This window comes from Schistocerca nitens, chromosome 11 (genome assembly GCF_023898315.1).
Source record: "Schistocerca nitens isolate TAMUIC-IGC-003100 chromosome 11, iqSchNite1.1, whole genome shotgun sequence".
NCBI lineage: Eukaryota > Metazoa > Arthropoda > Insecta > Orthoptera > Acrididae > Schistocerca > Schistocerca nitens.
The window spans coordinates 164,177,357-164,200,762 of NC_064624.1; the positions used below are offsets into that span (position 1 = coordinate 164,177,357).

At 39.4% G+C, this 23,406-nt stretch overlaps 1 protein-coding gene across 3 annotated transcripts in view; it reads right to left on the reverse strand.

Annotated features, from left to right (window-relative positions):
- Positions 1 to 3,486: 3,486 nt before the first annotated feature.
- LOC126213029 (uncharacterized) overlaps positions 3,487 to 23,406 on the reverse strand; it is an 89,094-nt gene continuing 69,174 nt past the window's right edge. For all 3 annotated transcript variants that reach the window (XM_049940598.1, XM_049940597.1, XM_049940599.1), the window contains one exon: positions 3,487 to 8,724. In XM_049940598.1, coding sequence (XP_049796555.1) covers positions 8,637 to 8,724 — 88 coding nt within the window. In that variant the 3' untranslated portion in view covers positions 3,487 to 8,636. The remainder of the gene's footprint in view (positions 8,725 to 23,406) is intronic.

A 23,406-nucleotide genomic window follows, 5' to 3' on the forward strand; every position in this document is an offset into this window, starting at 1 on the left:
GTACTGATCAGATGTGGTAGAGCGGAATCTTGACAATGAGTATGCCTGTCCTCACATTCCCGTGCAGTCCAACATTGGGCCACTGTCCCACATGAATGCCCCAGAAATCTGGTTGACCAGCCAGCCAAATGAAGACTCACAATGAGTCCCCTTTCAGACTGTATCAGGTGCTGATTGCACTGTTGCAGATGAGTACGTGGCATCTTCATGTGCTCCACAGAGATCACTCAGCAGCTTACAATATTACCCCCCCCCTCCCCCCCCCCATATACCTACCAGTCCCTGTAACATCACTAAACACAAACAGCGTTAATGCACTCTGGTTGCTGTCTACCTGTCAAGGAGAATGGCAACTCTAATCAGTTACTTGCCTGCTGGTGGTGTGTACATGTACAGAGTTAGAACGATGTCCGACTGTGTCGTCTGGGTTCTTACTTTGGTTTGTCAGGCAGTGTACGTAGATGTACATTACATATATCTCTATATGGTTTGAAATGCTGCATGCATTGTTTTAGACTTATTTAGGCAGATGTGGGAACAAGTGTGTCGTACATTATTCTGAGAACTTTATAGCCAACAAAGTTCACCGTTTTGAGGTAAATCTGTGAGTTCCTCATTTTACACAAGACATCTCTCCGCTCCCCTCCTGTCAAATGCTTCTCTGTAATAATTCCTAAAATTTTATGCTGCTTCCTTCTTTAATTAATACTTTGTTTATTTTAATATGTACATAATACATTTCACTCTGGTTGGTTAAACACTATTTACATTGTTAACAGACTCATTTTGTGAAATGTGGCAGTGAAAGTCCATTGTACTGTATTCTGAGAATTTCAGCATTAACATCTTTTCCCATTTTGTTTATGAGGAATATCTTGTGCTCAACTTTTTAACAACACATCTGTGTGTTCCTCACACATCAAATGCTTACAGTGACTAAACAGCCTCAACGCACGGCCAAATAGGGTTAGGCAATACAACGGCAAAATGATGGCAGCACAGATTAGCAATAACTGGACTTATTAATATACTGTGAGATGACAAAAGTAACAGGATAGTGATACACACATATACAGGTGGCAGTAGTATCGCGTACTCGAGGTGTAAAAGGGCATCGCATTGACGGAGCTGCCGTTTCTACACAGGTGATCGATTTCTAAAGGTTTCCGATGTGATTACGGCTGCACGGAGGGAATTAACAGGCCTTGAAGGTGGAATGGTAGTTGGAGCTAGACACGTGGGACATTTAATTTCGGAAATCATTAGGGAATTCAGTATTCTGAGATCCACACTGTCAAGAGTGTGCCGAGAATACCGTATTTCAGGCATTACCTGCACCTCGGCCGACACAGTGGCCGACGGCCTTCGCTTAACGACTGAGAAAAGCGGTGGTTGTGTACAGTTGTCAGTGCTGACAGACAAGCAACACTGTGTGAAATAACCACAGAAATCAATGTTGACTGTATGGGAAATGTATCCGTTACGATAATGCAGCTAAATTTGTCGTTAATCGGCTACGGCACCAAATGACATGCGAGTGCCTTAGCTAACAGCACATCGCCTGCAGCAACTCTCCTGGCCTTGCGGCCGTATCGGTTGGACCTAAGGCATTTGGAAAGAGCTGGTCAGATAAGTCCCAATTTCTGTAGCTAAGAGGGTTAAAGTGTGGTGCAAACACTGTGAAGGCACGTACCCGAACTGTCAACGAGGAACTGTGCGAGCTGGTGATGGCTCCGTAATGGTTAATGGTGTGGGCTGTGTTTACATGTAATGGACTGGGTCCTCTGGCCCAACTGAACTTATCATTGGCTAGAAATGGTTATGTTCGGCTACTTCTCTGGCCCAACTGAACTTATCATTGGCTAGAAATGGTTATGTTCGGCTACTTCTCTGGCCCAACTGAACTTATCATTGGCTACAAATGGTTATGTTCGGCTACTTGGACTGGGTCCTCTGGCCCAACTGAACTTATCATTGGCTAGAAATGGTTATGTTCGGCTACTTCTCTGGCCCAACTGAACTTATCATTGGCTAGAAATGGTTATGTTCGGCTACTTGGACTGGGTCCTCTGGCCCAACTGAACTTATCATTGGCTAGAAATGGTTATGTTTGGCTACTTCTCTGGCCCAACTGAACTTATAATTGGCTAGAAATGGTTATGTTCGGCTACTTGGACTGGGTCCTCTGGCCCAACTGAACTTATCATTGGCTAGAAATGGTTATGTTTGGCTACTTCTCTGGCCCAACTGAACTTATAATTGGCTAGAAATGGTTATGTTCGGCTACTTGGACTGGGTCCTCTGGCCCAACTGAACTTATCATTGGCTAGAAATGGTTATGTTCGGCTACTTGGACTGGGTCCTCTGGCCCAACTGAACTTATCATTGGCTAGAAATGGTTATGTTCGGCTACTTGGAGTGGGTCCTCTGGCCCAACTGAACTTATCATTGGCTAGAAATGGTTATGTTCGGCTACTTGGACTGGGTCCTCTGGCCCAACTGAACTTATCATTGGCTAGAAATGGTTATGTTTGGCTACTTCTCTGGCCCAACTGAACTTATAATTGGCTAGAAATGGTTATGTTCGGCTACTTGGACTGGGCCTTCTGGCCCAACTGAACTTATCATTGGCTAGAAATGGTTATGTTCGGCTACTTCTCTGGCCCAACTGAACTTATCATTGGCTAGAAATGGTTATGTTTGGCTACTCGGAGACCATCTACCATTTTTCATCCACTTCACGTTCCCAAACAATGACGGAATGTTTATGAATGACAGTGCACCGTGTCGCCAAGCCACAGTTGTTCGTGATTGATTTGAACAACATTCTGCGCAATTTGAGCAAATGTTTTGGCCACCCATATTGCCCAACACGAATCAAATTGAACACTTATGGGACGTTATCAAGAGGTCAGTTTGTGCACAAAACCCTGCCCCGGCAACTCTTTCACAATTGTGGACAGTTATAGACAGCATAGCTCAATATTTCTGCAGGGAACGTCCAACGACTCGTCTAGTGCACACCACATCGAGTTGTTGCACTACGCTGGGCAAAATGAGGTCTGACTCGTTATTAGGAGGTATCCCATGACTTTTGTCACCTCACTGTATGTCACTGTAGACTCTCTTTTTGATTATTGAAATTTTTCCTGAGTTTTGGTTTCTAAACTGTGACTGTTTTTCAATACAATGATATTTGTGTCATTAGCTCTTCAGGCGCTGAGACTACTGCATACATTATGATCAGTCCTCTCTTAATGCACATTCCCATCCCAGCCACTGCTGCCTACCACTGCACAGGAGGCAGTAGCTAGGACTGTGTGTGACCTTGAACTCACTCGCCTGCTCGTGCTGAAGCTGACTCCACTCAATGGAATAACTTTGAATGAAGATGCTCGGAAAAGAATGTGTCACTTCTGAAGGAAACGTCGCAGTGGGATTGAAGGAAGTGGCGTTTAGCTGGTTCCAATAGTAAAGCACAAAATGTTGTCAGATTATGTACTTTATTTAACAAAGTAATCAAGCAGTCAGACAATTAAAATATAAAGAAAAAGTATGAATTAAGGTAACTGGTATTGGCAGTAGAGAGAGAAAATGAAATAAGTCTTTTGTTGTTGTGGAAATGATGAACTGCTCTCTATGGAGCATTACAAATGACAATGTGCACAAAAGGGGGGATGGGAGTACCCACTGCCCCCACAAACGCTGCAGGCAGCATACAAAACACCGAGTACCTGTGCTGCGGGAGCAGAGACAGAGGTAATGACTGCTTAGGGAAATCTCTACAGTCAGAATAACAAAATACTAACATACAGTGATTCTACAGACAATATCACCTGCTTAGTTCGGCACCGGGTGGAAAGGAGTCAATACTGGCCATCTCGTAGCCATTCTTGTGCGCCCGACATCCCTGATATTGTGTGTACAGAAAACGGTACAGCCTCTGGCAAAGGGGAAGAGCCGACTGATGGAATACAGTTTCATCGACACAGCAGACTCACCTCTCCACTGCGATTTACACAAATTATCAAATGTAGGGAGAAGTGGTTGCAGAGGCAAAAGGGAGGAAAAACTGGTCACTGCTGATCAAACAGGCCGGGTGTTCAACAATATGTATAAAAGATTACTTTTATTATTTTTTTAAATTTCTGGGCAAATAGAGGCCACTTTCTGCTCACACTCAATGTCCTTTTACTTCAAGCTTTTTTTAAAAAAAATCATTTTACTATAAACACTAAAAAATGAGAACTGTTCTGTTCAAACACAGCACATATTAGAATATCGAAAGGTGACCTACCACCAACTTCTTAAAATTAGTTCACCATATACTCAGTCGCCAATGGACAGTGGATAAAAGCAATGGCAATTTTATGATGCCCCCCAAATAAGTCCAGACTGACAAAACTGGTAATGGAAGGTCCTGGGGGAATATAAATAATTCAAGCAATAAGGGTAACACCTCCTGAATATTAGACACACTGAGTTGTCAAAAGGCACATAAAGGAAAGAGAGGAATTTCCTAGCTTCCAGACAAATCCCAAAGTGCAATTCCCCCACCCTCTCTCTCTCTCTCTCTCTCACACACACACACACACACACACACACACACACACACAAGTGCATGTGCACGCACACAGCAGCACGACTGGTTTGAGGGGCTGTGTCATGTGGAGTAGGCAGGGCACTTGAGGAGGATTCAGCTTAAATATAATAGTTAAGTTCTTTCTCTCATTTATGAGCCATACAACAACTCAGCACCTCTAATATTTGATGAGGTGTTATCCTAATTTCTTTAATTATTTACAGACTGACAAAAATACAAACTGAAGTTCCTGCCACTGTTGAAAGTCAGAATTCTTTATTTAAAGGGGTATAAGTTTTGTACCACATCAGTAAACACTAGAGAGGCGAGGATCATACAAACATAAGTCTGAGAACAGCAAGAGGCCTCAGTCAATAACTTTGAGAACTGCATATCCTCCATGCTAGGAAAAATGCAGTACGGACAAGTTATTTTCCACACTGCCATCCAACATGTACTTGATGTAACACTTTGCTACTTAGAGTTGTTCTACTGCAGTCAGCAGAAGTTGATAAAACCTTATGATAGTTTGTTCCAGTACAGTGTGACCTAATAATTATGAGCTACAGCAGCAAAATTAATGGTTATACTTGAGTCATCAGTGAAAGCTTCATTACCACAAATCTGTGCAACACATTCACAGAGTTGCCAAGATGCGCTGCAATTTGTACTTGAGATTGCACATTAAATTGTACAGCTCGTGATTAGTGGCTTCTGAATAATTCCTGATTACACAGTGGAGTGAAGCAATTGCCTCAGCTGCAGCTAAGCCACTTCTCTGTCTATCCTTTCTTCTGGAAGTGACAACCCCACATTGTATCCAGAACTGTCTTGTTCAGGGAGGACAGAGAAGTGGTACTGGTGAAAATAAAAGCCTCGAGAGCGGAATGTGAGTCGTACTGCGATAGCTCAGCAGGTAGAGGACTTGCCTGTGAAAGGCACAGGTCCCAGGTTCGAGTCCCCGTTTGGCACACAGTTTGAAAATTTCTGCACACACTTCTGCATTGTTACAGTTGGGGCGTAAGGCCAGATCAATCAAAGGTGGGGGAAGAGCAGACTCATTTCTCGGCAGAGGAACCATTTTCAAACTCACGATTCACAAGTACTCCTCATCCATCTCTATAGCTCTTACCAATTGTGAATAATGTAGCAGAGAGGGAACATTCAAAGAAGAGCTCAGCATGCTTCACCACTTGCTTGTTCAGGAAGTGCAAGTGTGTTGTGCATTACAGTGTGGTTTACTATTGAAAATCCAAAAGAATATCTTCTTAGAAAAATGAACTTGTATACTGATTACTCGTTCGTATATCTCGCAAAAAGACCATGAAGGTAAAGTTAGACAGATCTGAGCTAAGGTGGGGGCTTACAAAAGTTGTTCTTCCCACACACCATTTGCTACAGGAATGAAAGGGGGGGGGGGGGGGGTGACAATGGTACACAAACTATGCTCCACCACAACCTAAGATGACTTGTGATGGCTTAATGTTGACTTCTTTTGTGTAAATGTGCTGTGTCTAAACCATCACTACATTTTATACAGTAGGTAGCAGCAGATAGAGAACAAAGATGACAAGAGATGAAGAACAATGACAAGCATTCTTTCAGGAACTGAGGGAATTGTGTGTTGTTTGTTCTCTCAGATCCTTGCAGGATCTATTACAATAATCTAGAAGTGGAGACTGGATGTGATTCGGAAATTCCCTGTGAATCGATTACTCCTTCCTCCCTCTCTGCTTTTGATTTTTACAATCTTTACAGACTAGTACAACCATTAAATTTGTTCTGCATGTTTTAAGTCGATTAACACTGAAATGCCAACAGAATGGAATGGGACAAAACAGAACGGGGCACAATAGAATATCACCGTCAACTATTCTCGGGAAAGAGTTTTGATGTTTGCGGAGGCTTGGTAGCATCACCTGCTAACTTTCAAAATTAATTTAATCTCACCACACTCACTCATCCGTGATTCAGTAGTGGATATTTTGCTTTCTTAAAATTTACTTGAATATATGCATCGCTTTCGCGAAAGGCTGCAGGACAACTTGTACATTTTTACCTACAAGTGTGAAATGGAAAAATAATTTAGGTTTTAACAATACCCAGACAAATAGAGCTTACAATATAGACTAATGAAACAAATGTAACACTCTTTTTTTTTTTTTTTAAGTAGTGAAAGGGCTAGTCAGGAGAAAAATCAGATTTTCATGGCATTATTTGGCAGGTAAGAAAAGAAGGATGGGGAGGGAAGAGCAAGACAGAGGATAAAGTAAAAATGTGTTATACATTGTCTTGGAAATATTGTTTAGTGTGTTTGTACATATTTATATCGATCAAGCAGATGCTGACATTCTAAAATGTTTGGATGACACTTTCCCTATTGTACCATCTCTCAGCTGTGTGTAAGTTGTACAATGCAACTTCAGTCAAGACCATTATTTATGATTTTTACTTTGGTCATTGATAAATTTTATTACTGCTAGTTCCTTAGTTCTGATGCCGTATTCTGACTACGTATCACTGATGGTATCTCATAACCTCATTTTCACCGTTTGGTAATGGGCTAAGGGAAACTGTGATATTCCCACACCACATGGGAAGGTGAAACAGCCAAAATAATTCACCGTCAGGTAGTCTGTTAGATTTGGACAAAATGTTAGCATAAAAGAAGCAGTTTAATCACTGGGTTTACAGCATACTGTCTCATGAGAGAGATGTGAAAGTGAGTTTCATCACTCTCTTGTTTGACAAAATTAAGAAGAACACTTCCACTGTTTGAGCAGAACTGCACAGGTGCAATACTCAAGCACACTCCAGTTTGAGTTCTAAGATTTGCAGACTGTACTGAGAATTAACATTTATGTATATTTAGCAGATATTGATACAAAATCAATAAAATGGGTGAATTCTGGACTATAGATAAACATTTTATTTACTGCATATATATTTAATAATCTAGATGCTGTGGGCATTTGCAGTTTTAGAAAAGCCACCATTGCAATGAAAGTATTACATTGTCTTTAAAGAAGACCCCTGCATAAGGGGGTCAACTGAAGCTACTGGTACTGGATGTTGGCTTTGCACCATGATGTAACAACATAGTGCTGTGTGACATCATACATGTGCAAAAAGGAAGAGAACAAAACCCCGATTATTTCTCTTTTACTCCATCTATATAATATTTTGGAATGTAGGTTGTGGTGACATTGTGAATTGGCAAAGCTGTATAGAAGGCTTCAGTTATTCCGTGTGAGGGATTGTAACACAATGATGACACACTGATATAATTAAGTAGGATTAATCTTCAGATCAAGAGAGAGAAATTATAAATATAGTAGCAACAGGATAATTGTTTCTTTTTTTTATACAGATGTGTAGTTTTATTCTTTACTCTTTTTGTGTTTGTTGTTTGGTTTCATGTATACTCCTGAATGAAAACAAATTACAGAAAACATAGATATTGAAGTGGAGAGGAATGAAGGAAGAAAAGAACATACAGTAAAGTTGAGGGGAATGAAAAAGAAAGTAAATAAAACAGAGGATCAGATGAATTACTAAAAATGCATCCAAAGCAGAGCAGCACACATTTTACGCAAAAAGTAGAAATTTTCTTGTAATACATAGTTCATACAATGAGCGTAATTGAAGAGAAATGGAGGAAACACTGTTGGAAATGCTATCACTTAAGAAAATTAATGTGATGTGAAGAGCATGAAGGAGACGTAACAAAGTATCTTCGTATTGATGTTCTGTCTAGTGTGAAAAGACCCCTTTCATACTGTTGACGATCAGTGCGAGTACACCTTTATACAAATATATGATGCACATTCCAAACAGAAACTTTCAAAAAAATCAGCTCAAGTGTGACCGAAACTCGTACAGACGGTCAAGCCCGGCCCGTTTAGAATGCTGACTGCAGTACGTTCGAGTTACAGAGGCACCAGCCACCGGCAGAGGAGCAGACGGTGAATTTTTGAAGGGATAGTTTTGACAGCAGAGAGGCAACACGAACAGCTTTCAATGCCCTGCATTTCACGATGCGAGGCCTCGCAACTCACAGCATCCCCATCTTCCGCCACTCTTCCCTCAGCATTGTCAGCTCCAGGCCTTCCCAGTGGCGCACCGGCAGCTGAGCGAAGAACCTGCAAAAGAAAACGGTAACGAGTGTACTAAACATTCTATTGATGGTGATGTAATTTGAGTGTGTGTGTACACTTATAAAGGGGGAAAACACCTATCATGTCCATTTCAGTGAAACCATCCTGACAGTCTCCCCAAATGACAGATGAAGAAAAAGGGCTAGCAAGGTTTAGGAAATGGGGGGGGGGGGGGGGGGGGAGATTGTAAAAGTGGCCCAGATCCCCAGGTTAGGGGACAAACCGGACTGGATGAGAAGGAAAGACTGATTACCGTATTTACTCGAATCTAAGCCGCACTCGAATCTGAGCCGCACCTGAAAAATGAGACTCGAAATAAAGGAAAAAAAATTTTCCCGAATCTAAGCCGCACCTGAAATTTGAGACTCGAAATTCAAGGGGAGAGAAAAGTTTTAGGCCGCACCTCCAAATCGAAACAAAGTTCGTCTAATTGTAATATGAGACACAATTTAGGTCGAATGAAAGACGATACAGCTACAGTAGTTTGGTTCGAGTCGTAAGCTTAGCAGTTAAGCTTTACCAGGTAGCCATTGCTACGCGTGACGCGCTCCGTCCGTATTTATACGGGTACCCTTCCTTTTTCACGTGCTTCGTCTGGTTTGAATCGATTGCTTATTTTGCTTTGATCTGATAAGTGCCGTTTTCTTTGTTATAGGTGTTTATGTCACTCTAAGCTGAAAATGCATTACTGTACTGTGTCATGCATTGTTTGACGCATTTTGATAGTGCGTGTTTACGGCCTGTCGCGGCTCGCGGCATGACTTGCTTTTGTGCGCGCTACCGCCGCTTAAAAAAAAAGAGGAATCGTCTCATTAGCGAAACAATGGCAAGAGACTGCTATTTGTTGTTACTTACACTGCTGCTTTCTTTGATAATGATCAACAAGAACCAAATGCGTATGATAGAACATGCGTATGATAGAACATGTTCTGAACGAGAGTTTTGCGAAAATTTTCCTCCGTTTGAAAATCTTTGCGGCCGCTTCTTTAGTACATCAAATTCTGCACAGAATTTAGTCATCTTACATTTAAAATCTAGTCAGTTGCCGTGCTTCATTTCTGACTGTATCACTATTAGGCATAAGAATAATACGAATATAAACATGACACGATACGTATATTCTTCCGCGTTTGCTGTTGTCTCACTCTAGTTTCGTAGTTTATTAGGCAGACAGGATTTAAATGAGATAGCAGCAAACACGAAAGAATACATGACAAAATGTTTATATTCGTATTATTCTTATGGTGAAGATAATACTGCATGTGATTCACATTTCATCAGGTTCCTATTAGCAACCATCTCTTCCCACAGGTAGGAAAAAACTCGGAACGTAGAGTTGGCCATATTGACAAACATCCCTAACAGTCTTGCCAGTCGGATTTTCGTAGTACATTGAAATTCTGCTACATTCGAAGATGAACAATACGGAATTTGTATTTACTTTGTTGGATAATGTATGAAAATGCAGTGGTCAAAACTCGGGGCGGAGAAAAAAAAAGCTCGTCTTCTACCTTTTTTTTTTTTTTTTTTTTTTTTTTTTTAATTTATTTTGGCGCCAGTATTTATCTTTGTGCCCACAAAGCACGCTTGTGTAGCGCCACATATATTCGACGGCAGAAGTTAGTTGTGGCGGCACCTATCAACATTTTTCAGAACTTCCGCTTGCTTTGCACTCGATTCTAAGCCGCAGGTGGTTTTTTGGATTACAAAAACCGGAAAAAAAGTGCGGCTTAGATTCGAGTAAATACGGTATTGGGTACTGCACCAGATGAGATTTGGAAGCTTGAGAGCTTAGTGGTGGAAAATAAGGTAATAGGCAATATAGAGATTACTGACAAAACACCACAGAAGTGGGACAGGACAGGTCAGAATATATGAGATATAGCAAACTAAAAGGAGTGAAGAAAAGAATAGTTACTGAGAAGAACTGCTGAGAATGAAGAAATTAATGCCAAATGGGTGGTGAGAAGAAAGGACATCATGTAATGCCAGTTCCCACTAAATGATTCACCTTAATCAACTTTACACATACCAAAAACTACTTTGCCTTTGAGGAGCAGACTTACAAACACATCAGGGACTTGGTGGGAACCAGGATGGCTCCTTCCTATGCCAACCTTTTCGTGGGTCACTTGGAGGGGTTTTCTGGGATCTATAAACCTTCATCCCCTTGCTTGGTTTAATTACATTGGTGGCATCTTTGCCATATGAACTCACAGTGAGGCCGACCTGTTAAAATTCTTAGAGTCTAAATATATTCTTCCAATTAAATTTCACACGGCCCTATTCTGAATCCCATGCCACTTAATTCAATGTTGATCTCGTCCTCACTGAAGGTCAGCTACACTCTTCTGTTCACATTAAAGCCACTAACAAATGACATTACTTACATTTTGACAGTTGCCATCCTTTCCACGTCAAATGTTTCCTCCCGCGCATCCTCGGCATTCGAGGCAAATTTTTTGTTCAGGTGCAGACTCTTTGCAGCAATACACCACCAGCCTCACCTCAACCCTCAGTGGAAGTAATTACCCTACCAGCATAGTTCAAAAGCAGATTTCCCAGGCCATCACATCTACCGTATTTACTCGAATCTAAGCCGCACTTTTTTTCCGGTTTTTGTAATCCAAAAAACCGCCTGCGGCTTAGAATCGAGTGCAAAGCAAGCGACAGTTCTGAAAAATGTTGGTGGGTGCCGCCACAACTAACTTCTGCCGTCGAATATATGTAGCGCCACACAGGCATGCTTTGTAGGCACAAAGATAAATACTGGCACCAAAATCTCTGCGTCAGTAAATAAATTAAAAAAAAAAGTGGAAGACGAGCCTTTTTCCTCCGACGAGAGTTTCGACCACTGAATTTTGGTACATTATCCAACGAAGTAAATACAAATTCTGTATTGTTGATCTTCGAATGTAGCAGCATTTCAATGTACTACGAAAATCCGACTGGCAACACTGTTTGGGATGTTTGTCAATATGGCCAACTCTACGTTCTGAATTTTTTTCCTACCTGTGAGAAGAGATGGTTGCTAATAGGAGCTTTTATGTATTGTGAATCACATGTAGTATTCTCTTCGCTATAAGATTAATACGAACATAAACATTTTGCCATGTATTGTTTCGTGTTTGCTACTATCTCATTTAAATCCTGTCTGCCTAATAAACTACGAAACTAGAGTGAGAAAACAGCAAACGCGGAAGAATATACACATCATGTCATGTTTATATTCGTATTATTCTTATGCCCGATAGTGATACAGTCAGAAATGAAGCACGGCAACTGACTAGATTTTTAAATCTAAGATGACTAATTTCTGTGCAGAATGTAATGAACTAAAGAGGCACCTGCAAAGATTTTCAAACGGAGAAAAATTTTCGCTAAACTCTCGTTCAGAACATCATCTATCATATGCAGTCTATTATTTGGTTCTTGTTGATCATTATCAAAGAAAGCAGTAGTGTAAGTAACAACAAATGTTTCGCTAATGAAACGATTCCTCTCTATTTTTTATTTGTAAGCGGCGGTAGCGCGCACAAAAGCAAGCCATGCCGCGAGCGGCGACAGGCCGTAAACACGCACCTATCAGAATGCGACAAACAATGTATGACAGTACAGTAATGCATTTTCAGCTTAGAGTGACGTAAACACCTATAACAAAGAGAACGCCACGTATCAGATCAAAGAAAAATAAGCAATCAATTCAAACCAGACGAAGCACGTGAAAAAGGAAGGGTACCCGTATAAATACGGACGAAGCGCGTCACGCGTAGCAATGGCTACCTGGTAAACCGTAACTGCTAAGCTTACGACTCGAACCAAACTACTGCAGCTGTATCGTCATTCATTTGACCTAAATTGTGTCTCATATTACAATTAGACGAACTTTGTTTCGATTTGGAGGTGTGACCTAAAACTTTTCTCTCCCCTTGAATTTCGAGTCTCAAATTTCAGGTGCGGCTTAGAATCGGGAAAATTTTTTTTCCTTGATTTCGAGTCTCATTTTTCAGGTGCGGCTTAGATTCGAGTGCGGCTTGGATTCGAGTAAATACGGTAGTCCTGGTACAGCTGATTCCTCCAAAAAACAACTTAGGAGTTCACCTCTTGTCTTCCAGTATTATCCTGATCTTGAGAGTGTTAATCAGCCACTCTGACAAGGCTATGTCTTCCTAATATCATCCCCTAAAATGAGGTCTTATCTGTCTGCCATCTTGCCCACCACATCGCTCTCCACAGTACCTGATCAGACCAGCTCCACTTTAAGGCTCTCCCTATGCATCCTCCTATCACCACTCTTAACTTACAAAGCATACACTACCAAAGGGAGACCCAAATGTGAAAAAATACACCATATACCAGCTGTTAAGTAAATGCTGATCGGTCTTTTACATTGGCACAACTACTACCTAGTCGTCAGTCAGGATGAATGTGAGCACCACATGTGTCATCTGAATTTTCCCTCAGACACCAGTTTCTCAGAACTCTACAGGTGGGAACTGGTATTAAAACATGTACTCAATTCTTACTAGCGACCTAGCCTTAATTTATGTTAATTTCTTCAGTCTCAGCAATTATTCACAGTAGCTATTCCTTCCTTCATTCTCTTTTAGCTTTCTATATCTTTTATTTTTTTTGACCAGTGTTCATTCAACATTTACCATACAAAATAAGAATAACACGATCCAATTACACAGTAGAATATACTGAAGCAACCACATCTGTGTACTCTCTGGTCACAAGCTGCTGTGCACTGCTACATTGACTCGCTGATATTTTCGTAGTGATACCCAACAACTGGCAGCACTTGGCGCATGATGAAAAAGTTGAACATTCACAAATGTGTAAGACAGGTTTCCATTTTGAAAAAAATACCTTTGTTGCAGCTAAGACACAGTAAATGACAGTTGTAGCCAGATGGTCTGAAAGGGTTAATGTAAGACAAAGACATCATAGAAACTTAGTCTGAATAATATACTAACAATAAACTATCAGTATACTGTTTAATGCTGTATACAGAATGATTGAAGGGAGCAAGTGAATAGTAAGGATGGGTTAAAAGAGGAAGAGAAATGAAAAGTTGAAAGGATAAAGAAATTAGAATAGAAAGAAGGTAGGAATGAGAGGGATATGGAAGGGGGAAAATAGGTTTCAGGTTTTGGCAGGCTAGTGTGCCGTGCTTAGAGTTGTCCGAGACTGTGAGTTCTTGGAATGTTGCCATTCCAATCCAGGTGAGAGACAACTGGCAGCATTAGACTAATTCAGAGGTTACATCTTGCTACTCCATATTTGGATACACATACAGTGATCAGGGCATTACAAACACAACTGCTTTTACTATTTTTCATACAGAAATAATTAACTGCATCACTTCGGTATTGACAGACAATTTAGTGGAGTTGCAACAGAAGTTAAATCAAATGGGATGTAATGGGATTGTCAGACATGTGCCACAAAAATGGAGATCAAACAGACCTATAATCAAGACATATAATTACTACAAAGGAACAGAGCTAAGGACAAATCATGGTGCAAGAACTATTGTAAAATAGAAGATTGAAAATAATAGTGACAGAATCACAGACAGAACAGTCAGGTTTGTTTAAAAAATAAACAAAAACAACCCCATGGAAACCATTAATAGCTATGCATCAAAATGAAGCGGTAGAAGATCTCTAGGAAAAGAAAGATAATGTTGACAAATGACAGCAAATTCCACTACAATAGGATAATGGGTGATTTTTAGGTGGAAGAAGCTTTGGGTACGGTACCAGAAATCACTAAGATCATACCTCAGCAGAATTTTCATTAACAAGGGGAGGCCGCCAATTGTGAAATTCAGATTCGATTCATATTGCGCATAATAAAAGCTCATAGCCAGAGGTGGAATGTGGCAAAGCATCAAGATGCACTTCTCAGCCGTTGTCGAGAAAATCGACAGTTAAAAGAAACTGTTGAGGTGAAATACTCTCTACGATTTGTAACTTCCTACAGCGTCGTGGCGCAGCGGTAAGCACCGGATCGAATCTCGCATCATGCAACATTTTTTTTTTTTAGTATTTAATATATATAATTCACTGCAATCAGTTGCAACAATTATGCATATAATAAGTTGTTGAAAGTCGTTTGTCGTGGAAAAACTGGCGACTTCGAACATCATTATGTTTTCTGCAAACAAAGTTGTATTTCACAAATGTTATTAATTGTCTTCATAATGTTTACACGTGTAGTTAACGGAAGACGTAGAAATGATATTCCGAAACGAATACGTATAGTGTAAGTCAATATATATATATATATATATATATATATATATATATATATATATATATATATATATATATATATTTGAATTACAAAAAACAAATACTAAAAAAAAAAAAATTGCATGGCGCAAGATTCGATCCGGCGACCTTTGACTTACGAACCCAAGCACTTGCCGCTGCGCCACGATGCTGTAGGAAGTCATACATCGTAGAGAGTATTTCACCGCAACGGTTTCTATTAACTGCCGATTTTCTCGACAACGACTGAGAAGTGCATCTTGGTGCTTTGCCACATTACACCTCTGGCCATGAGCTTTTATTATGCGCAGTATGAATCGAATCTGAGTTTCACAATTGGCGGCCTCCCCTTGTAAGAAGAATACCATGTATCCTTAAAAAATTTCTCCAGAAGAAATCTAAGAGAAAAACAATATGACAAGGAGCAAAAGGAACTTGACTACAATATATTACCAAATAACAAAGAAACTGTAAACTCTGAAATATGAAGTGATTAGAGTCTCTTTAAGATAGAGAGTTATAACAGATACAAACCTAGAAAGAGCCAAACTCATTATGTAGAAAGTGGGCAGTGTTAATTATGAGAAAATATTTAAGATTAGTGAAAGAATGAGAGGTACTGGCAGAACTGAAGCTGTGAGGATGGGTCGTGAGTCGTGCTTGGGTAGCTCAGTTGGTAGAGCACTTGCCCACGAAAGGCGAAGATCCCGAGTTTGAGTCTCAGCCCGCCACACAGTTTTAATCTGTCAAGAAGTTTCAAGAATAGAGACATTTGCTAGAATATATTAAGCAGCAAGTTCACTGTTTTACAAGTGGAGGTCCCAATTGTTGGGAACAATTTTACAAAACCATCTATATGATGGTGTAGGTTAAGGTCTCAGGTGTCACACAGCCTGCAGCCATTCAACCCCATGGCCTTACTCAGTCATTCTATAATTTAAAAAAAAAATATATGTACTTTTATCTGTTAACGTTTTTGCATCTAGGGAGAAATCACGTGTAGTGGTGTTACAAAAGTTTCAAATGTAATTTGGTTGTGCCCCAAAGAAGGAGAGGGGATTAAGGATACATTCATGACATGCTGAAGATTGTGAATATGATCTCATCTGGTGTTTAAAACTTTTTACTTTTAAATCTTTTTCTAAATGACTTTATTTTTATTCAATTAATTGGCTTCAGTCATTTAAATCATCATATTAACTTTCTTATTTGCTCTCATTTTTTTCTTCCTATCATTCTTTTTTCATTTGAATCTTTGGCGTGTGATTTCAGTTATTTTGATTAATTTATCATAATATTTAAATGTTTGAAAATGCTGTCTGTCAGTTAAGAAAACAAAAGACAAAATAATCTATTTATATTTGCTGTGGGCTATGACTACTCCACAATTCACAATTCACACTTAATAATTGGCAGAGGGTTCATCGAGCCACCATCCAATTGTTCCTATACAGTTACTCTTAAACAGCAAGTGACAAAAATGAATATGTAAGCTTTTTGCGAGACCTCTGATTTCTCTAATTCCATTATGACTGTCATTTCCCCCTAAGTAGATGTCTGTCAATAAAATATTTTCACATTTGTGGGAGAAAACTGATGACTGAAATTTTGTGAACAGATCTTGCAAGAAAAAACGCGTTTGTTTTAATGATTTACAGCCTTTAGATGTGCCAAAAATGAACTGTCATAGCAAGATGTACATTTTTTGGACAGTAATTGCCATACAATCATTTAAAACAAATTCTTGTTGCACTATGGACAAAATAATGCAAATCTAGATTTAAATGAATTATAAATGATCGTATATATAATGACACACAGGACAGAGTAGCATGGAGAGCTGTATCAATCCAGTCTTACGTCTGAAGACCATAACAATAATATATAACGATTATAAATAAAGTGGCAGTTTAATGAAAATGAGACACATGGAAAAAGTAAGGAAACTGTTTATTGTTTGAAAAATAATCACCATAACTGCTAATCTGCTAATATATTTATCCCACTGTGAAATAAGACAGTCAATACCTTCATAAAATCTCTTGACTGAATTGAAAACTTCAACCTCTGGCATGTCAAGACTGTATCTTAGTCACTAATGCTACATCAGCATGCTGAATAACTTTTACATTTAAGGCCCTAGACCAAGGACAGTCAATCTTCAGTATCTACTGCCCACTTTTGTATTGGTGTTAGCAGTAAAATTTTCTTATCACCCACTGTTCCACAGTAATGGTAATTTATAAAACAGAGAGCTAATTTAGCACAGTTTCACTTGGCCTCAGAAACAGTCAAATGACTATGAGGAAACGCCAAAAAAATTTGACAGAAAATTCTGAATCCATATACAACATCATAACAGGATACAAAACTTGGATGTATTCATATCAACTGGAAACTAACATGGGAAACTCCCCATTGCACCCCCGCCCTCAGATTTAGTGGTAAAACAGGCCAGTGGATGGCCCTTCAAAAAATGAACACAGAATACATGAAAACAGGAAGAAGGTATGGTGAACTGTGAAAAAAGAAGCCAAATAGAAACAGTTCATGGTCCAAGGTCAAGATGTGTAACATCGGGAGAATTGTAAGAACTGTGGCATCATAGCTGTGTGGTTGCAGTGTTGGACTGCAAAGCGGTAAAATCATGTTCAAATCTCCCTAGTGATCATGATCCTCTTTTTTTTCTCCCCCCCCCCCCGCCCCCCCCCTACACAAAATTATGAATGTTCTATCTGGTTATTGACGTGGCTGCTCTCCTTCTGTAGTCTTGACAGTTGTCATACTATACACTGGCTATAAAATATGAGTCATGTGGTAAGAACATGTTATCGTCGTCAGTAAATGGAATGAACAGTCAGAGCAGGCATAGATCTCTCACAGAAATGAAAACAACAAAGAAATGGGTGTGAACTATGTTACATCACAAGAATTAAAAAGCCAAAACATCCAAAACGGAATGCAAGAGTTGTAAGCTGTGGTATTTAAGTAGAAGTAGAACAGATGGGATGTCCACACGTCTAGAGGTCCCTTCCTAACACCTCACTGTTGCAAATGGGCGTTACGCCATGACACAAAAAAATTTGAATACACTGAACAGACACGTCAATGAGTGGATGGACAGTTCATAATTTTGTGAAAAAATAAAAATATGAGATACAAGGGAGATTTGTCATGGGGACCAACTTGCGAACCGTTTTTCTTTTTTTTTTTTTTTTTTTTTGTTTTTTTTTAAAGCTGTTTGTGTACAAGTTACCACCAAATTGTCAAACCAAAACACTGTATAGAATGCCTAGGCAATATACAGAATGTGTAGAACTTTTTGGCAAGGTTTTTAATTTTAATTTAATATGTTTCACAGCAAATGTATAAAATGCCTAGGTATTTTATAAAATGCAAAATGAATACACGGAAAGTATAAAATTACAATGAAATAATTTGTTGAAACCAGAAATTTATCACATTTGTGTGTGTCTGAAAATTGGGTTATTGTGAAGTAGATATGTTTTAATAATTTTTAATAATTACCAATATGAAACAAACAATTAAAAAAGCTTTTAAGAGTTATTACAAATACATAATATACAATAACTGAACCATCTAGATGTGTTTGAAACTCAATTAGATCAAACTAATATTGAGAAATAAATTCAGAAGAAATCCATGATTTTACTACCATGCCTTTTCTACAGCATTTCTGCTGTTAGGGTTTACAGATTTGTCTGGAAAGCTCTATATCAAAACAAATTACATTAAGATGAACCATAGACCTTGTCGTTGGTGGGGAGGCTTGCGTGCCTCAGCGACACAGATACCCGTACCGTAGGTGCAACCACAACGGAGGGGTATCTGTTGAGAGGCCAGACAAACGTATGGTTCCTGAAGAGGGGCAGCAGCCTTTTCAGTAGTTGCAGGGGCAACAGTCTGGATGATTGACTGATCAGGCCTTGTAACACTAACCAAAATGGCCTTGCTGTGCTGGTACTGCGAATGGCTGAAGGCAAGGGGAAACTACGGCCGTAATTTTTCCCGAAGGCATGCAGCTTTACTGTATGGAGAAATGATCATGGCATCCACTTGGGTAAAATATTCCGGAGGTAAAATAGTCCCCCATTCGGATCTCCGGGCGGGGACTACTGAGGAGGACGTCGTTATCAGGAGAAAGAAAACTGGCGTTCTACGGATCGGAGCGTGGAATGTCAGATCCCTTAATCGGGCAGGTAGGTTAGAAAATTTAAAAAGGGAAATGGATAGGTTAAAGTTGGATATAGTAGGAATTAGTGAAGTTCGGTGGCAGGAGGAACAAGACTTTTGGTCAGGTGAATACAGGGTTATAAATACAAAATCAAATAGGGGTAATACAGGAGTAGGTTTAATAATGAATAAAAAAATAGGAGTGCGGGTAAGCTACTACGAACAGCACAGTGAACGCATTATTGTGGCCAAGATAGACACAAAGCCCATGCCTACTACAGTAGTACAAGTTTATATGCCAACTAGCTCTGCAGATGACGAAGAAATTGAAGAAAAGTATGATGAAATAAAAGAAATTATTCAGATAGTGAAGGGAGACGAAAATTTAATAGTCATGGGTGACTGGAATTCGGTAGTGGGAAAAGGGAGAGAAGGAAATGTAGTAGATGAATATGGATTGGGGGTAAGAAACGAAAGAGGAAGCCGCCTGGAGATACTATAAGGTATCAGATAGATTATATAATGGTAAGACAGAGATTTTGGAACCAGGTTTTAAATTGTAAGACATTTCCAGGGGCAGATGTGGACTCTGACCACAATCCATTGGTTATGATCTGTAGATTAAAACTGAAGAAACTGCAAAAAGGTGGGAATTTAAGGAGATGGGACCTGGATAAACTGAAAGAACCAGAGATTGTACAGAGTTTCAGGGAGAGCATAAGGGAACAATTGACAGGAATGGGGGAAAGAAATACAGCAGAAGAAGAATGGGTAGCTTTGAGGGATGAAGTAGTGAAGGCAGCAGAGGATCAAGTAGGTAAAAAGACGAGGGCTAGTAGAAATCCTTGGGTGACGGAAGAAATATTGAATTTAATTGACGAAAGGAGAAAATATAAAAATGCAGTAAATGAAGTAGGTAGAAAGGAATACAAACGTCTCAAAAATGAGATTGACAGGAAGTGCAAAATGGTTAAGCAGGGATGGCTAGAGGATAAATATAAGGATGTAGAGGCTTATCTCACTAGGGGTAAGATAGATACTGCCTACAGGAAAATTAAAGAGACCTTTGGAGAAAAGAGAGCCACTTGTATGAATATCAAGAGCTCAGATGGAAACCCAGTTCTAAGCAAAGAAGATAAAGCAGAAAGGTGGAAGGAGTATATAGAGGGTCTATACAAGGGCGATGTACTTGAGGGCAATGTTATAGAAATGGAAGAGGATGTAGATGAAGATGAAATGGGAGATATAACAGTGCATGAAGAGTTTGACAGAGCACTGAAGGACCTAAGTCGAAACAAGGCCCTGGGAGTAGACAACATTCCATTCGAACTACTGACAACCTCGGGAGAGCCAGTCCTGACAAAACTCTACCATCTGTTGAGCAAAATGTATGAGACAGGTGAAATTCCCTCAGACTTCAAGAAGAATATAATAATTCCAATCCAAAAGAAAGCAGGCGTTGACAGATGTGAAAATTACCGAACTATCAGTTTAATAAGTCACAGCTGCAAAATAATAACACGAATTCTTTACAGACAAATGGAAAAACTGGTAGAAGCCGACCTTGGGGAAGATCAGTTTGGATTCCGTAGAAATATGGGTACACGTGAGGCAATACTGACCCTACGACTTATTTTAGAAGCTAGATTAAGAAAAGGCAAACCTACATTTCCAGCATTTGTAGACTTAGAGAAAGCTTTTGACAATGTTGACTGGAATACTCTCTTTCAATTTCTGAAGGTGGCAGGGTAAAATACAGGGAGCGAAAGGCTATTTACAATTTATACAGAAACCAGATGGCAGTTATAAGAGTCGAGGGACATGAAAGGGAAGCAGTGGTTGGGAAGGGAGTGAGACAGGGTTGTAGCCTCTCCCCGATGTTATTCAATCTGTATATTGAGCAAGCAGTAAAGCAAACAAAAGAAAAATTCGGAGTAGGTGTTAAAATCCATGGAGAAGAAATAAAATCTTTGAGGTTCGCCAATGACATTGTAATTCTGTCAGAGACAGCAAAGGACTTGGAAGAACAGTTGAACGGAATGGACAGTGTCTTGAAAGGAGGATATAAGATGAACATGAACAAAAGCAAAACAAGGATAATGGAACAGGTTTTCAGAAATTACTGCAACCAGTCGCCTTTTATGTAGATGTATTTTATTAACCATGACCGGTTTCGAGCTGCCTAGCAACTCATCATCAGATGGTGTATACATTTAGTGCTTTTTTTGTACCCATTGTGTGGGTGGTTGAGTATCTGTGGAAATGAATCTTTTTGCAGGTATATATATCTCTTTTAGGACGTATTTTTGAAACCATTGTGTCTTGTTTTTCACAATTTCACAAGTTAAAACTTTCACTAGATGTATATTACTTTTATGAGGCACTGTTGGAAACATATATCTCGTTTTTCGTAAACATCGCTGAACACACTTAGCCACAGATACGAATACAGGATTTACACATTATAAACATTGTTTATAATGTGTAAATCCTGTATTCGTATCTGTGGCTAAGTGTGTTCAGCGATGTTTACGAAAAACGAGATATATGTTTCCAACAGTGCCTCATAAAAGTAATATACATCTAGTGAAAGTTTTAACTTGTGAAATTGTGAAAAACAAGACACAATGGTTTCAAAAATACGTCCTAAAAGAGATATATATACCTGCAAAAAGATTCATTTCCACAGATACTCAACCACCCACACAATGGGTACAAAAAAAGCACTAAATGTATACACCATCTGATGATGAGTTGCTAGGCAGCTCGAAACCGGTCATGGTTAAATAAAATACATCTACATAAAAGGCGACTGGTTGCAGTAATTTCTGAAAACCTGTTCACACCACAGTCGCAGTGCTCCACATCCACAATGGATAAAAGTCTTAAGGATAATGGAATGTAGTCGAATTAAGTCGGGTGATGCTGAGGGAATTAGATTAGGAAATGAGACACTTAAAGTAGTAAAGGAGTTTTGCTATTTGGGGAGCAAAATAACTGATGATGGTCGAAGTAGAGAGGATATAAAATGTAGACTGGCAATGGCAAGGAAAGTGTTTCTGAAGAAGAGAAATTTGTTAAAATCGAGTATAGATTTAAGTGTCAGGAAGTCGTTTCTGAAAGTATTTGTATGGAGTGTAGCCACGTATGGAAGTGAAACATGGACGATAAATAGTTTGGACAAGAAGAGAATAGAAGCTTTTGAAATGTGGTGCTACAGAAGAATGCTGAAGATTAGATGGGTAGATCACATAACTAATGAGGAGGTACTGAATAGGATTGGGGAGAAGAGGAGTTTGTGGCACAACTTGACTAGAAGAAGGGATCGGTTGGTAGAACATGTTCTGAGGCATCAAGGGATCACCAATTTAGTATTGGAGGGCAGCGTGGAGAGTAAAAATCATAGAGGGAGACCAAGAGATGAATACACTAAGCAGATTCAGAGGGATGTAGGCTGCAGTACGTACTGGGAGATGAAGAAGTTTGCACAGGATAGAGTAGCATGGAGAGCTGCATCAAACCAGACTCAGGACTGAAGACCACAACAACAACAACGTGTAGCAGACAACTCCTTTATCATCCTGCCTCACCCACCATGGCCAACAAAAGAACAGATCTCACAAAGTATGTTAAAAAAAAACTCACTATCTGGAATGTAAGAGTTGGTTGTGTCAGTTTGTGTGTTCCTCAGATGTTCATTACACTGTACTTCATCATTAACGAATAATAGCGAGGTTGCTTCTTTTCCACAGTCTCAGTCGTATTCACACCCCTTAATGTGATTGTCGTTAGAATACCAATGTTTGTTCAATTACTACTCATTATCTGTAGCTTTGTCTTATTGCATTTGTGTGATCATCAGCCACAATGTTTTCACAGTTCTGATGTGCAGCGTCCATTTTAGCGAAAGTGGCACTCCAACACAAATGAACTCCAACTAAACTGGATTGAAAGTGTTACAATAATGATGTCTGTGGACCTTGTAACAGTCAAAATATTTAATTATCTTTCTTTCATAATTTGCTTTGAATATAATTCTATTAAATGCCTAGGCAAAATATCAAATAAGATACATTTTACACCCTGCCTAATAATTTTTTATATTCTTTATATTGTCTAGGCATTCCATAAAATGGTGGATTTCCCAGTTTGCTGGTAAAATGTGCATTGCTTTTCATGTCCCTTAGTTCGT